The sequence below is a fragment of the Squalius cephalus genome (assembly GCF_949319135.1).
Source record: "Squalius cephalus genome assembly, chromosome: 19".
NCBI classification, from domain to species: Eukaryota; Metazoa; Chordata; class Actinopteri; order Cypriniformes; family Leuciscidae; genus Squalius; species Squalius cephalus.
In genome coordinates, this window is record NC_137140.1 from 5,866,880 (window position 1) to 5,882,104 (window position 15,225).

The following is a 15,225-nucleotide window of genomic DNA, read 5'->3' on the forward strand; positions in this document are numbered from 1 at the left end:
GTCAGTGAAATGTAAAACTGGTCAGCTACTTGGATGCATTTGTGCATTGAATATTGTGGCATTAAGGTAAAAATGATCAAATTAGATGAACATAAGAAATGAGAATAAAATTGCAAAAAGACAACAAGTAGTCAAATGTACAGAGATTGGCAAGAATAGGAGTACAAAAAAAATATGTTATAAGGGAGTATAACAGATTATTAACACATTTTTATGTTCCACAGCAGAAAGTCAGTCATACAGGTGTGGAGCGACATTAGGGTGAGTAAATGATGACCAAATTGTCATTTTCGGGTGAACTATCCCTTCAGTCTCAACAGACTTGGACTGGAGTATAAACATACTGTACAAATAGTGTGTGATCTCTGGCTCTTTCTTTTGGCGTTCCCCTTATGCACAGATTTTGCGTACACGTGCTGAGAGTCCACAGCCAAACACACAAACGCACAGGCCAGGGAATTGTGATAAGCGATCGTAGAGTGCGTCTTGGGGTTTGTTGAGACGGCAACATGTGAAATTCAACAGGAGATTATGAAGCGGGCAGCCCCACCTCTCTCTGCCTTGTGCCAGAACAGCACCAAGTCCTCCAAAGACATCAGAGTCACTGAACGCTCTTTAACGGCCTGAACCTGCCTCCAGGCTTACAGCAGCCCTGCGGCCACATCCACACTAAATCTCACATGTGACTCTTACACAAGAAAAGCTGCTGTGAACCTAGTTTTTAGGGGCCCAGGGATCAATTGAAGGTTCTGAGGTGGATTTGCAAGGAGTTCTGTGAGTAACTTGAAGGTTTTGTCCTTTTTCTGCGTGATATTAAATGTTAAACTTCGCATATTTTGTCAGAAAACACAGCTTTGAAATGTCTGCTGTGCTTATTTCTCTGTCAGTTTATTATTAACCGTAGGCTGAATCTGAATGTGACGTGGATTGTTTAAGGATCGCTATTGAAATGTGAAAATAAGTTAACAAATCTGCAAGATTTTCTCTTTCCATGTCATTTCCATTTAGTTGAGTCTTGAGTTGCCAAAGAAGTGTGAGATTTGAATAGGTTCACTCTGAGTGAGGGAGACTATCAGCAATCATTGTTAAGTGTGCAGTTTGCTGAGCAGATTTAGAGTCCCCATGTGGTTCAGTTGAATTGTGGGAACTGGTCTCTGTATTGTCACGCAGTGGTGCTGGTCGTAGACGTTCACTCTCTATGTGTGTGTCTGTGACAATAACGCATTTTTTGGTGTCTTATGGGTTTCACACATAAGCAGCTCTTGTATGGTGGCCATTGTTTCTCAGTCTGGTGACAGAAGTGAAGTGATGGACGGTCCATTCCCAGCATTTCCCATCAAAGGTTAAGAACTGAAAATCTCATTTTTATTGCTCACATCAGATTTTAATAAGCATTATATGCACAAATCCCAGTTTTTTTTTTAAAGACATATTTTTAATATTATTAAGTATTTTCTAGCATAAAATTAAACGGACATGAAAAGTAGCTAGTTTTACCTTCTTGACTGTAACAATTAAAATCACATCAATAATTACATTTTGATTTCATGTCTGTTTAATTTATGTATAACTGACAATACAATTGTTCAATTATTATTCAATACATTAAGTTTATTAGATTGTTAAAACTGTGTAAAAAAAAAAAAAAGGATATAAAATGTATATTAGCAGTTCAGTTTCCTGAAGGGGAAGTACCTCCACTGACCATTTGTTGAAAAAGTGTTTCAGGCTGTATATTATACCCTTTTGTGGAAATTGTTAGAGTTTTTTTTTTTTACAAAAAAACAAAACAAACAAAACCCTCTCACCTAAATAATAAGAAAGCCAAAAAAAGGTGGGTGACATCTACTGTTTACAGTGTTGCATAGGGTTCCTGCCATGTTGCACGCACAGTAGTTTCTGTCAAAATTAGCCATCAGGTGCATAGCACTCAGACAGGATCGTTGAGTTTGACAGCTGGAATCTCATGAATGAGACTGGACCATAAACAGTAACGTTTACAGCAGCAGAAATCGCTAAAACTGGAACTCTGCCACAAGCTCTGAACTCACGTATCGGTCCAGTCATGTTGCCATAAGAGATTTTCCTCATAAGAAAACATTATTCCATACATACACATCTCTTCATGCTTTCTGAGGCTGCTTTATGAGTAGGATATTAGATTAGGGGGATATAATATTCCCACTTTCGAGTGCTTGATAAATGCCATGGTCCTTAAGCAAAAAAAACCAAAAAAAACAGTGGCTCTCTCACAATAAGAACATCTATATCAGCAAAGATATTTGCGTTTCAGGCTATCCAGACAAAATTAATTGATGTGTGATTGGCTGAAGCCAGCATTGTCTGGAAAAGAAGGCAACACTGGCGCGGATGTAAAATATTTAGTCAGTTCTGAAGAAGGCCAGACATCCATCCAGTGAGAGGGAGAGGGGGTCATATAAGACGAGATTGGGGATGGCTCTCTGCCTGGATGAAAGACCTGTCATGATGAAGTCATTTAAAGCTGTTTGTTCGCTGGTCAGTCCCGCTTTTAAAAGCTTGCTTTCAGTCTTCCAAACAATAAAAAAGAACAACATAATCTGTGCAACAACCAAAGTAAAGAAGTAAGAACAGTTTAACAGACCAGTATGAAATATATAACATGACCAAATTCACACACAATGCACACTGGACTTTTGGAGAGAGGTCTGTCTTTCTCATTTTCATTATTACTGTGCATTGGAATGATTAGAAGTCCCATACAGCTCTCCATACTATGGCTTGTTCTTGTGGAAACCTTATCAAAGAGATGCTGGCACGATTCTAACCTCAACTAAAATTCTAACTTCTAGATGATTGTTCTTGGCAGAATGTGTGTCACACATGATTAATGCATTGAGGAAGTTATTTGTATGTCCCTTAGGAATATGGCGAAGGCTGCTGCTGTATTGTCTGCTTTTAACAGAATGAAGGCCATCGGTGGGGGCGAATCTGAGGTTTTAGCTTAAATACAATTACTGGGATTTATTGGCAAGTTCACCTTTTAAACTGTTACTTTATAGTAAGCTTTCACTGCAGAGGCAAATGAAAGGCCTTGATATACTCACAGCGAAGTTCTTTCTTGTTCTTCACTACAGGGTGAAAAGAAGTTCAAAATACTCCCCACACTGCTGAGAGTGACATTTAGATAAATATGTAAATATGTGCTTCCTCTCAATAACAAAATAAACACACAACAAAAATGACAGTGGTGAGAAAACCGCAGTTAAGAAAGCATCTGATCATAGTGACATGGATGTTACTGGCAGACTTTTCCAGGAAAGTTTGCTTTGACAAACTGTTTTAATTTTTGTATATACATACATACATGCATACATACATACATACATGCATACATGCATACATGCATACATCTGCAACTGAAAAACTTGCGAGTCATATCTCCCAATAGACACTCCCATACACACTGAACTCTGGTCCCGTTTTGGCCCCTCTTCACTGTAACCCTAGACCACCCATGTGCCGCTTTCCTACAAACTCACTACGCCTAGCCCGTCTGTGACAGCTGCAGCGATTGGGTCACATAAGACCTTGCTCTCAGTGTGCTATGGATCTTCAGGTCATCCCGTATCAACCCTGAGGATCCGTGCTGAGTCATAATGCCCGAGTGCAGCTCTGACAGCAAGCGCTCTGGGTGAATAAATCAAACCCATTTCCAGTCAATAGCTACTCTGACAGTTTGCGGTTCATTACTAGTGGATTAATGCACAGCGTGAGGCGAGATACAGGATATGACAGGCTGCGGAGTAAATAGGCTACACTGATTAGATAGGTGGGCCATGTCACCGTTGTCATGGGCTTTTTACAGAGCGGGCACAGAACAAATGAAAAGAGGGCTTGATTGATGTGCAAATTCAGCTTTATCATGCAAATGAAATTGTGGATTTTAACTGGGGTGAAAGGAGACAGCATCTTGTTCCCAAATACTTGTAGTCCTTATTTTATGCCACAACAATAAGAAATTGCTTAAAGAGAGAGTTCATCCAAAAAATGTAATTCTTTCATTCTTATATTATGGTGTCTGGTCTAACTATGGAAGCCTGTTTATGAACTAAAATAAGGAATAGTCACAATTGTGAAATATAAGGTCATTGTGTAAGATATACAGCTGAAAATGAGATGTATAAAGTCATATTGTAATATAGTCACAATTGTGAGATATTCATTAAGGTTGAAAAGGAAGGATATTGTCATATTGCGAAATATACAGTTAAAATGGGAAATAAAGTCACAATAAACTTTATTCATTTTATTCTGAGGCGGAAATGGGCTTTCATACGTAACCGATTCAAAATGAAAACATTATGCAATTATAATTTGCATGGTTGTTGTGGACACTTCAGTTCAGGCATGTGTTTGACTGCAGCAGGGACTGGACGTGCTGAGTACTGTATTCAGCTGCTGTGTGTCAGTCATTCTCAAGGTATTCCGGCCGCTCCTGCGTGTCTGCGGCCTCAGAGCCGGACTGAGACACTCTGACCCTCTCAGCTTGAGTTTCATCCCCTGTGCTGGACGCTCCACCAGTGACTCTCTACAAAGCACCTGCTGGATTAGTGGCTATAGAGAGCTCAGGACATCAAGACAGGGTCAATGCTGAAGCTTTTACCGGCCGAGAACTGAGAGGCCCAAAAGAGAGACAAGTGATGCTATGGAAGTCTTTATGGTCTGCGTAATGAATACTTTTTCAGTGAAATCTGATTTAGATAATCATGACATAATGACATCAAACATCGAATGATTTCATTTAGGTCCCGGCAGGGTAATTATAAGTTAATTGAAACTAAAAGCATAAAAGGCATTTGCATTACTTGAAATAAAGTAAAATAAACATTAACTGAAATTAAATGTATTAAAAACAAACTTATTTTTCATCTAGTTGTCAAGGCAACATTTGTCATTTTTAGTTTAGTTTAATTTGATGTACTACATCTACAACTACAACTAAAACTTAAATAGAAAAATAAATAAAAAATAAATAAAAATACTGATATAAACTAATATTGTTAATAATATATAATAATAATCTCAATTATTCTAAAATTAGTCAAGTCAACTTTATTTTTATCGCTCTTATATAATATAGATTGTTTTAAAGGAGCTTTAACCCCCTGAGGTCGGCTATCGCGCCGGCGCGATAGGCTTGTTTTTTTCCGTATGAGTGCAAAAAAATAATAAAATAAAAATATTAATTTTTATCTTATATGCTTGTGTTATACATCAATCTATCCTGTTAAGTGTGTACTATTTTTGTGTACACTCACAATAAAAACAAAGTGTTGTGCTTTTCACCAAATAAAGAAAAATAAACACGAAGCGAGTTCTGCCTTCTCTCTGTCCGTGTAGTCCATTCTGAAACGTGTCCGAAAATGAATCATAACTCAGCGAATACTTCTCACACAGGCACGTGAGATATGTCTTTATGAAGCTTGAAATCTCCTCTTTTAAATGAAGTAATTTATATAAAAAACAAATGTTTTCAACTCATGTAATCCGTTTGAAAGCAAGGAGAGGTACCGTTTTTCCTTCTGCTTCATTATCTCTATAATGCGCTGAGGCCGCTCCGCCCCCGGCGCTATTCACATGTAAATAGTTAGGTGATCTAGTATGCATCGCATACGCCCCTCGATCAATGCCATAAAAAGTTTCTTCATCAGACTTACTGATAGTTCATCGCGTTTTGAGTATGACACGCTTCTCCGGTAATAAAGACGCCATTCAGATGAGGACGGCGAGGAAGAATGCACCTTTTCCTCAGAGGAAGATTGTAACTCAGACGACGAACGGCAGCATATTGAAGAGCGAATTCCGCCGAGAACACAATTTCGGAGTAAGTTTTACTTAAAAGTCTTTTGTATTTTATTTTTCGTGTTCACATGTATGAGGAAAAAACAATATTACGTGACAGTTCTCCATTATGGACGTGAGCGCTCTAAAAAAAGCACTAAAAGACTTTCAAACTTTCACACAGAGACCTCAAAACAGAAAGTACAAATCCTTTCTTTAAAACGAACTTCGTTTTGTATCAATTGTATCTTACTTTTAATATTTTTTTCATTAACAAATTTCCTGGATTTAAACTGCAAATTAACATTTATATTTCTTATAATAAAAATGAAAGACCTATGTTACAGACATATGAAAGACAACATTTCGTTGATTAGTTTTGGATAGATTATATATTTTTAATGTAAAATATCTGCCACCTCAAATAAGCTTTTGTTTGCCAATATTTGCTTATGTTAAATATAATATGTTTTGTCAAAAATAAAGTTATCAAATAATCAATCAAATCCTTAACTTTGAAATATGTATGATAAAATGTATACTTTAGTTTTTACAAAGAAAGATTACACTTGAATTGTTGGTAGATGTAAACAAACTATTAAAAGGTAAATATAAGCCTTTTCTTTAAATAACTTTTATTGTGTTTTATTATTGACAAATTTGGGGAGAGCATAAATATTCCAAAACTGAAAATACAGTATGAGAATTAACTACACAATTACTAGACATGTTTTCCTTGGATATTATAGGCCAAATTGCAAGCACAATATGAGGAAAAATAAAAAAGAATTGAGATGCTTCCAACTGTTGCTCTTGCATTCTTGTGGCTCAGTGACTCACCTGAATGAATGGCTAATTACGTATGCGGGCCCCATTGTCTCCTCAGGTGTGAACCACTATATATGCATGACCGTAGACGCCCACTCCGCATATGGCCTTTCCAAACAGAAAGTGCTTTGCAAAATTCAAATCAATGTATTGTGTTATGTGAATGATAAGGCAGGGTGATTTTCACTTTATTTTGAAGAAAAAACACTAGGCGATGACATCTTTTCGACAAAAGTCTTATTGGCACATATTTAGAATGTGTTTTATGGCCTTATTTCAGAAACTTTAGTTTTTAGTTTTTTCAATAACCACGCATAAACATTATTCTCTCAAAAATGCAGACATGTACATTCTTGTTGCTCACATTTCATGGTAGTCCTGTTTGTGCTAAATAGTGTGTAATTTTTTTTTGCCATTAAAATGTTTATAAGCAACTGAAAAAAGCAAAAATGTCAGGGCATGTCAGAACATCTCAAGGACCCCAAAAACACCTTAGACCCCAGAGGGTTAATGTGATAACAGAAAAATTATGCATTTTGGCTGTTGTTCAGCTGAAGTCAGTTCAGTGTTGATTCAGTTCCGTTGTAATGATCATCAGTAATTGAATCAGTTCATTTCATCTATAAAGCAGTTCTGCAAAAGATAATGTCATCATTTAGTTCTCATACAACAGCGTCAGTAGTCAGATCAATAATATTATTTAATATTAAGTGTCCCCAACTAAGCAAGCTAGAGGTGACAGTGGCAAGGAACTCAAACTCCATCAGGTGACAGAATGGAGGAAAAAAGAAAAGAAAAAAAACCTTAGGCTCAGTCGGGGGCCAGTTCTCCTCTGGCCAACGAACGAACATTGTGTCATTATGATTCAGGCTGCATCACAAGTCAGAATTCAGATTGGGATTGGTTGCATTTAAATATTCATCCAGTTCCTTTTACTTGAAGATCGGATTCATCACGCCCGTATGGAGCCGAAGCTGGTCATAGGTCTGTGCGGAGGAGCTGTCCCGATGGCTGTCATGTCGACAGAGCCTTCACAGGGGATTGTCTTGTAGACACGGTCTCTGCTGTCATTCAGGGCTGTGTTTTGGTCATGTCTAGGTGCAGGTCCACCATCTGATTTGGATATGGACCAGATCCGGCTGACTACTGTAACCTCTGGATAAGGATCAAACAGACAGACTAATATTAGCATAGATGCCATTCTACTTACGATGTAACAAGTACATTGGGTGTTATAGGAAGTGTTCCCGGTTGACCTGTTACAAACACCGTGTCCTGGTTAACATGATGATAATACAACTTTTTTGTATTGTAAAAATTCATCAAATTCATACAATTTGTCACATCAATAGTTTGTTTGTAACCGGTGTTATATTACATGTTTTGAATGTTCTGAAAACCGAAATCTAAGTTCTGCCCAGAGACTGTCACCACCTCAACCTTCTCAGGGCAGTTAGAGGTGACTCACACATATGCCAGTGAGAGAGTCAACGCTTGAGTATTTATTTCAGTGAAAGGAGGGAAACATGCCATACTTTGAAAGGAATTTTAGAGCCAGACATGTTCTGCAGTACTGTGGCACTTGCCATCACTGAAGCATGCCAAGTTATTACTTTCCTAAGCTGACGGTTTTGACATGGACCAGCTAGCAACCATTTAGAAATGCTCTTGTAACCATCCAAATTACCTAAAAAATATACAGTGGCAACATTGAAAAAAAGACCTATAGCAACAACATGCACTCTTAAAAAGAAGGATGGACCCTTTCCATTCCACAAAAGGTGCTTTATAGTTTTAAGTACTGTTCACTGAAAGGTTCTTTGGGGAACCGAAAATTGAGTTGAGTTGTTGCATGGCATTGCTGAAAAAAAAAAAAAACACCTTTGAAACCTATAGACCTTATGTAGCCATGCCCCTTTTCAGCGCTGCGCTCGTTGTCTTTTGTCTCCCGGTCTGTATTTTCACAGCGATCTTGCGTGTTTATTAATGAACGGCTCGTTTTAAAATCTTCCCGCTCAACTGACATTTGTTAAGACATCTGCTTTAAACATTACAGTCCTCATGATAACTTGCGTTAACTTTACATTAAGTAAATCCTCTTTAAAAGCTAAGTACTCCTGGACAGCAATGCCATAGAAATATACAGAGCGACCGCAAAAACGGAAATTAAAAGACAATATTCTAAAGATGGCTGTGCCCTTGTTTCTCTGGCGCATAAGGTCTATACTTTTAAGAATATGGCGGCAACAATCAGCCATATTTTCCTCAGAAAATTTGAGTATCTTTGTGCTGTTGATTTTGAAACCAAAAAGAATGAGTGTCAGACTTCAGGCGGCTGGTGAACGTGCAGATTTTAGTCCCTGTGGTCCAGTTTAAGATCTGACAAATGCAGAATTTGCTTTTATCGTGAGCAGTGCAGGAAACCCATCCCATTAAAGAGTAATTATAAAGGACCTCTCAGGGAGGGGATCTGAGGACTGCCAATTCTGCAAAATAATTTTTCAGATAAGGAGACAGTTTGCTTAGTGCTGTAGTTTAACATTCAGAAACAACGGGGTCCATTTTACAGGTGCAGTACTTGAGGTTCTGCATGTTTGCACAGTTTTTAACATCAGTCAGTGACGGATAACAGCCTTAGTGTACAGTATTATTTCATTCACAATTTAGGTATATTACAGCTTGTAATGCAAATTGCAATAAAGGATAAGATGTCAGGTCTTTGAAGTATTGGAAATGAATGCAGAACCTGCATCTATAGAGATGCACCAAAAGTTCATAAATAACACATTAAAAATGTGGTGAAGGAATGTGCAACTGATGAAGTCAACAAAGTACATAGACATACAGTGACTGGTTCAAAGACAGTCTATTCATTTCAGATAGTTTCAACATTGCAACCAAACAACGCCAAGTTATAATTTATGAAAATCCACTGTGAATATGCCATTGGTTATCCGGGCTCTAAATAAGGTTAACTCATGTAATGACTGATCCCAATGTGACATGAAATATTTAGAGATCAAGTGTCGTAATTGGTCGGCAGCGACTCAAAAATGTGTTTGCCTTTCAAGCTTACCATGATGACATGTTCTTTTCGTGAGTATAATAAACCAGGCTTTCTTTTCTTGTTTAAAACCCCATCAACACCGTTCCTGACGGTTTCAAAGGAGCGTTGTCTCATTATGCAAGTCCCCTTCTTGATTGGGTTTTTTTCTTGTTGTTGTTGTCGTCATGTCTTTGTTTGAAGTGAGAAAAATGAGAAACAGGGCAATTGACTTGCTAAGCACTATCAAGAATCTTTCATCCTGGTAGCTGTGGCAATAAGCTCCTTTATCCTCGGTGGAGAGCGAAACACTCTGTGTGTCCAATTAGAAACGTTACCCACCTCACCCTTGAAATATACATCTGCTGATTATTTTTCTAGGGCTTAACAAAACCCAAAGGTGTGTAATAGTGTTTTTTTTTTTTTTTTTTTACATTTAAATATAAAAATATTTTATATATATATATATATATATATATATATATATGTGTATATATGGTGACAATGTTGTTAGAGCACTGTAGGAGCTTATTTTACCAAAAAATAGATCTTCGTGTGATTATAAACACACTTTAAGTGAAATAACCTCAAGGTCCTGTGATGTCCCTTGCGGTACGGCTGCTTCGCTTTATCTCAGATCACTTGGTAGTTGTCTATATCATGCAGCACTGCCGCTGAATCCATTTATCCAATGAGAGTGGTTTAATACTCATCAGAGCCAGTGCCGTGTGGGGAGAGAGGTGGCAGAGAAGCTGGGTCAATCGTTTCAGAGGAAGGGCACAGACAACAGCTGTAATGACTTTCCTGGAAGCAGCAGGCAGAAGTGCTTTCTGGGGTCAGTAATTGTGAAATAATGGCTGCTCACTGCAGTGCGAGGAGATGTGTGCTACGTCAAAGATAGAAGTAAAATTACCAAATTGCTCTCACTCAATCAGGATAATTTTGATGGGAAGACATGGGATTGTTACTCCCCATTTCTGCTTTTATAGGGCAGACCATTCAGCAGTTACTAGTTCAGAAGAGATTTTGAGATTTCTTTTTTTAAAACTTCCTGTTACCATCTTTATTAAGGAACCTGCTATTTGTTCCTTGTTGGGTTATTCACGCTTACAGCAATTAAATCACATGAAGGCACAAAGTCAGAGATTATTAATGAGGCTAGATGGAAACCTCCCATTTCTCTAAGAGGCTGCATCAACTAGTCAGTCTGTTGATTAGTTCTGCCGCTAGTTGACACATTGAGCTTATTTGACTAGACCTGGTTCTCAACCAGGGGGCCGGGGCCAACTAGGAAGCCTCAGCAAACTTCCAGGGACCCTAATGCATATTAAAATGATTTAGATTTAGTTATATTAATATATTCTCTAGTCTAGTAAAATGCAAAAAAAAAAATCATTTATTTATTCTTTCAAATAAAACCCTAAATATTTAGATGTACAACAAACTGACATCATAATTTTGAGATTGTTTATTACAACAGAAGTACCAGAGGTAAATATCAGGTAGGGACTTTGGATATTGTCTTAGACAAAGAGGGGCTTGGAGTCCAAAAGGTTGAGAACCACTGTGTTAGAACCAAGCTCACTATAAACTGTACAAAAGCAAACATTAACATGGATTCTCATTGCTTCTCTTTTCTGCAGATTGACCATGTTGTTCCTACGCTGACTCCTGAGGTCTATCTCCTGCACCCATCCAGGAAGCTGCTTGCCCAAGCAGTGTCATGGCCGCTGGTCTCCCCGTTGAAGATTCAGTTTCGGGCTTGTCCTCCTAGAACCTGCATTGCAGCTCATCTGAGCGGAGCCCTGCTGGAGGCGACAGCTTCCCTCGGGGCACGAAGTTCTCTGCCCAGCTTCACTGTTGGCTCCACGGGTCGACCAATGCTGAAAGGTAAAGAAACCCACCGATTTCTGTTTTATTAAGTTTTCATGCTGATGTTTTTACAATTAAAGTGGTAATCAATTTTTTATTTGGGGCGCTGCCCCCATGTCAAACCAACTGTCCGTGGGCAGGATTACTTTGATCTGTAGTTTTAACAAAAGTCCTAAAGCTGTCAAAAGTCTGCTGGATGGTGCAAAATGACAGCTTACATTATCCGTCCGACTTTTTCTGACAAATAAACTGGAATATCTGGTTGCAGGTAACATGGAAAAGGCGTACACGTTGTTCATTTACATACTGTATACTTCCGACATTGTAACAATACAATGGTTACTGTAAATATTCGTCAACTTGTCCTTTTAAAGTTATTCAGGATGTTTATGTTGTCATTTTTAAATTGATGTTCAGTCTGGTTATAATGAAATAAACAAAATTAAATGATTTATTTCCAGCTTTGATGGCTCTTTGCTACAGTTATAAATATTGTAGCAGGATTAATGTAAATAAATTTTTTTATGTATGCTAATTCAAATCTTACAAAGCCACAATAATAAATTCACATGCAACAAAGTGGCAGCCAATGGCAAAAATCATATTGACACAACCACATAAATTAGCATGAAATGTCTCTAGACACCGAATTTGTGTCCATGCCAATGTATAATGTACATATTAATGTAATTTATATTTTATGGATATACTGTGGGTACACTGAATATACAGTTGCCCATGCATACTGTATTTGCATGCTGTGTGATACCTCATCTAAACTCTTGAGTACCAGCATTAACCTGACAATTCTAGCAGCTTGCATCTGTCTGAGGCTAACACTAATTTATACATGCTACACAACCACAGTTAATACAAAACAATACTTTTTATGCAGGTTGAACAGATAAAATAGAAACAACTTTGAGGGTCTTTTTACTCACATGGATGTTTTTTTTATATTCACATGTGGATGTTTTTTTATTTTATTTTAATTTATTTCTATTGCTCAAAGGCTGTAATTTTCTTTGTATCTTCATTGTCTTTGTGGTTCCTCTGGACAGAATTATCCAAGATTTGGTTTGTTTGGGATATCACTCCCTAGAGATCACTTACATTGTTTTCCCAGATCGAGTCCACCAGTGTTGACTTGTGACACTAGAAGAAGCCATGATTTTTCATCAGCTCACAATGATCATTCACAAGCTACTTCACCTTTTTAAAGAAATGTTCGGCATTCAAAGTAATGCATTTGTATTTATAATCGATCTGGACAGATTTTCAGCATTGATTGTAGAACCTAGTCTTAGTCTGAAACTTTGTCACAACCACCACAATTATGGAGTAACTGACAATACTATAACAGTGAGATCATATTTTCTGCATGAGAATAATTGGTTTTCTTTTGTTAAGATAATTCATATAATCTTCTTTTGAGCATAATTATGAATTTGCTTTATTGTTGTGTGGTTTCAGAGTGTTAGTCTTTTATTCTGAAGAGAACACAGCAGTTCTGCTTGCTAAAAGATGATTTATGAGGAGGCCTCTTACAGGCGCCGCAGAAACAGGTTATGAACTAATGAAAATCATCTCTCCTCCATCGAGGACTGTGTAACGTGACCGATGCGGGGGAGAAGGGCGTCTGTCTCTGACTTCCTCAACCCTCGCCTCTTTCACTCTGGCTCGCCAACCTATTCAAACAGTGCACTTCAAACGCCTGCTCTGATTTGCAAAAAGTCAGACAGTGCTCTCCCTTTAATTCGATTTTGGCCGCATTAGCTTATCACCTGGCGCTCATCCATGTGTGGTGTAACCTTCAAACCCTTCATGAGACATGTCGGTGTAAAACGATCCTTGATGATTTGAACGCACTGGCGCTCTGGACTAATTCCAGTTGACATGACGTCTGTGTGGGACCATGAGTCAGTGACCCTGGTATTCATGGACTTATAATTAAATACACAAGCATTATTTTTCTCTCGCAAGCTATGGGAAGTTCAGGCATTTGGGCCAAAATGCAATCTGGCCCCTCTCAATGGACATTCTCACCATTTTTGGGCTTTTAAAACATAGTGAGAGGTAAAGATGTTCTGCAAATTAAGTGACACCAAAAATGTCATTGTGTGTTGAGCTTTATTAGCTGTTTTGGGCAGCAAAGTTGGTTACAATCTGTATTTGTAGACCATTTTGTTGGGTCGGGCAGTGAAATATTTTTGTTTTGAACTTATGAGGCCATGGTGCACGTGGTTAATTTTTTACCCCATGCAGATGGGATAGGAGATGGCAAAGTTGTGCACCTGAAATCGGTTTTATAGGCTATATTGTCATTTTTCCTTTTAAAATTATTATTATTATTATTTTTTGCCATTCTAATGCAGGAAGCTGAATCTTACTGACCCCAAGCTTTTGAGCATTTTTGTACATAAAAACATATTTCTAGCACATATAAAATGCATTTCTAAAGATAAAATCACTACTGACATGATTACGCAGCAAAAGGCCTGAGCTTGTTGGAGAGTGATTTGCTGTTACTTACAGTGATCAAATTTACAGATAATTTTAGCGCGGTGGACGATAAAATGGGTTACATAAACCCCTTAAATTTACATGGGAAGGTTTGATCCCAAGGGATCTGAATATCTCTACACCAGGATCTAACAAACATTCAAGATTTGGGGAGACTGAAGGTAAATAATAATTTTAAGAACCATTTATACTGATTGAATACTAATCTGTAAATGTCTGTGGTGGTTGTCCATTAAAATTGCTCTTCCAGCAGGTTTCAGTGGCTGTAGTTTTTGTGTCATGTGATCCAGGAGCCATTGGATTTGGTTCTGTTTGAATTCTAAGGCTTTAGTGTCATTGCAAAGGATCCATCTCTGATTCGTCTCTCATTTATGCAGCAGCAAAGGTTTTTATTAACTTCATCCACAGGGGGTCAGGTTCACTCCAGAACGTCTTTTGTTTGGTAGCAAACGGGGGATTTTCTCCATTTCCATTTGTATCTGCAGCTTTTTATTATAGAGGGACATTCATTTTTGGAGAATTATAAAACAAAGAGTGGTGTGATAGAATTGGGATACACAAAAACAATACGGAAGCACACAATCAGAATTTCAGTGGTGATAAATGGAGGTAGACAGGAATAGTGCCGGCCGGGTCAGGTCAGGAGAACACACTGAATGAGAGGCGGCTCTGTGCTCACAGGAAAAATGCAAACTCTGAGACCTTTACCACTCGAGGTGAGGCATTGCGCACAGCTTAGGTTGTGTTAGACAGTCAGGATGTGTTTAAACAGCACTGAAATGTTGGGCAGTGTGTTTATGACGTGTTTTGTGTTATGAATGCATATGCAGGAAATGGAAGATCATCTTCTGTGTCAAATGAGAATTATTTTGCTTTACCATCTTTTGTATATTGCGCTATTAAAAAGAATATATTGCAAACTTATAAATGAAATAAATGAAAATTGCCATTACTAAAGCCTTATGTAGTTTCAAACCTCTATGGCTTTTTATATTATTATTATTATTATTATTATTATTATTATTTTATATTATATTATGAGGTATTTTACAGAAATACCTTTTTCATGCTGCTTAATAAAATTAGATGGTTAAAAGGGGCTTTCGAACTCCAAAAAACACCATAAAAGTTGTCCA

General features: G+C 37.7%; 1 protein-coding gene across 8 annotated transcripts in view; it reads left to right on the plus strand.

Moving 5' to 3' along the window:
• Positions 1 to 15,225, plus strand: part of plce1 (phospholipase C, epsilon 1) — a gene marked incomplete at its 3' end in the record, with an annotated part of 81,457 nt that overhangs the window by 25,609 nt on the left and 40,623 nt on the right. For 7 of the 8 annotated variants that reach the window (XM_079851322.1, XM_079851323.1, XM_079851325.1 and 4 more), the window contains exon 3: positions 11,338 to 11,584. In XM_079851322.1, coding sequence (XP_079707448.1) covers positions 11,338 to 11,584 — 247 coding nt within the window. Of the gene's footprint in view, positions 1 to 747; positions 775 to 11,337; positions 11,585 to 15,225 lie in introns of those variants that run through there. The other variant, XM_079851327.1, reaches the window with a different exon arrangement.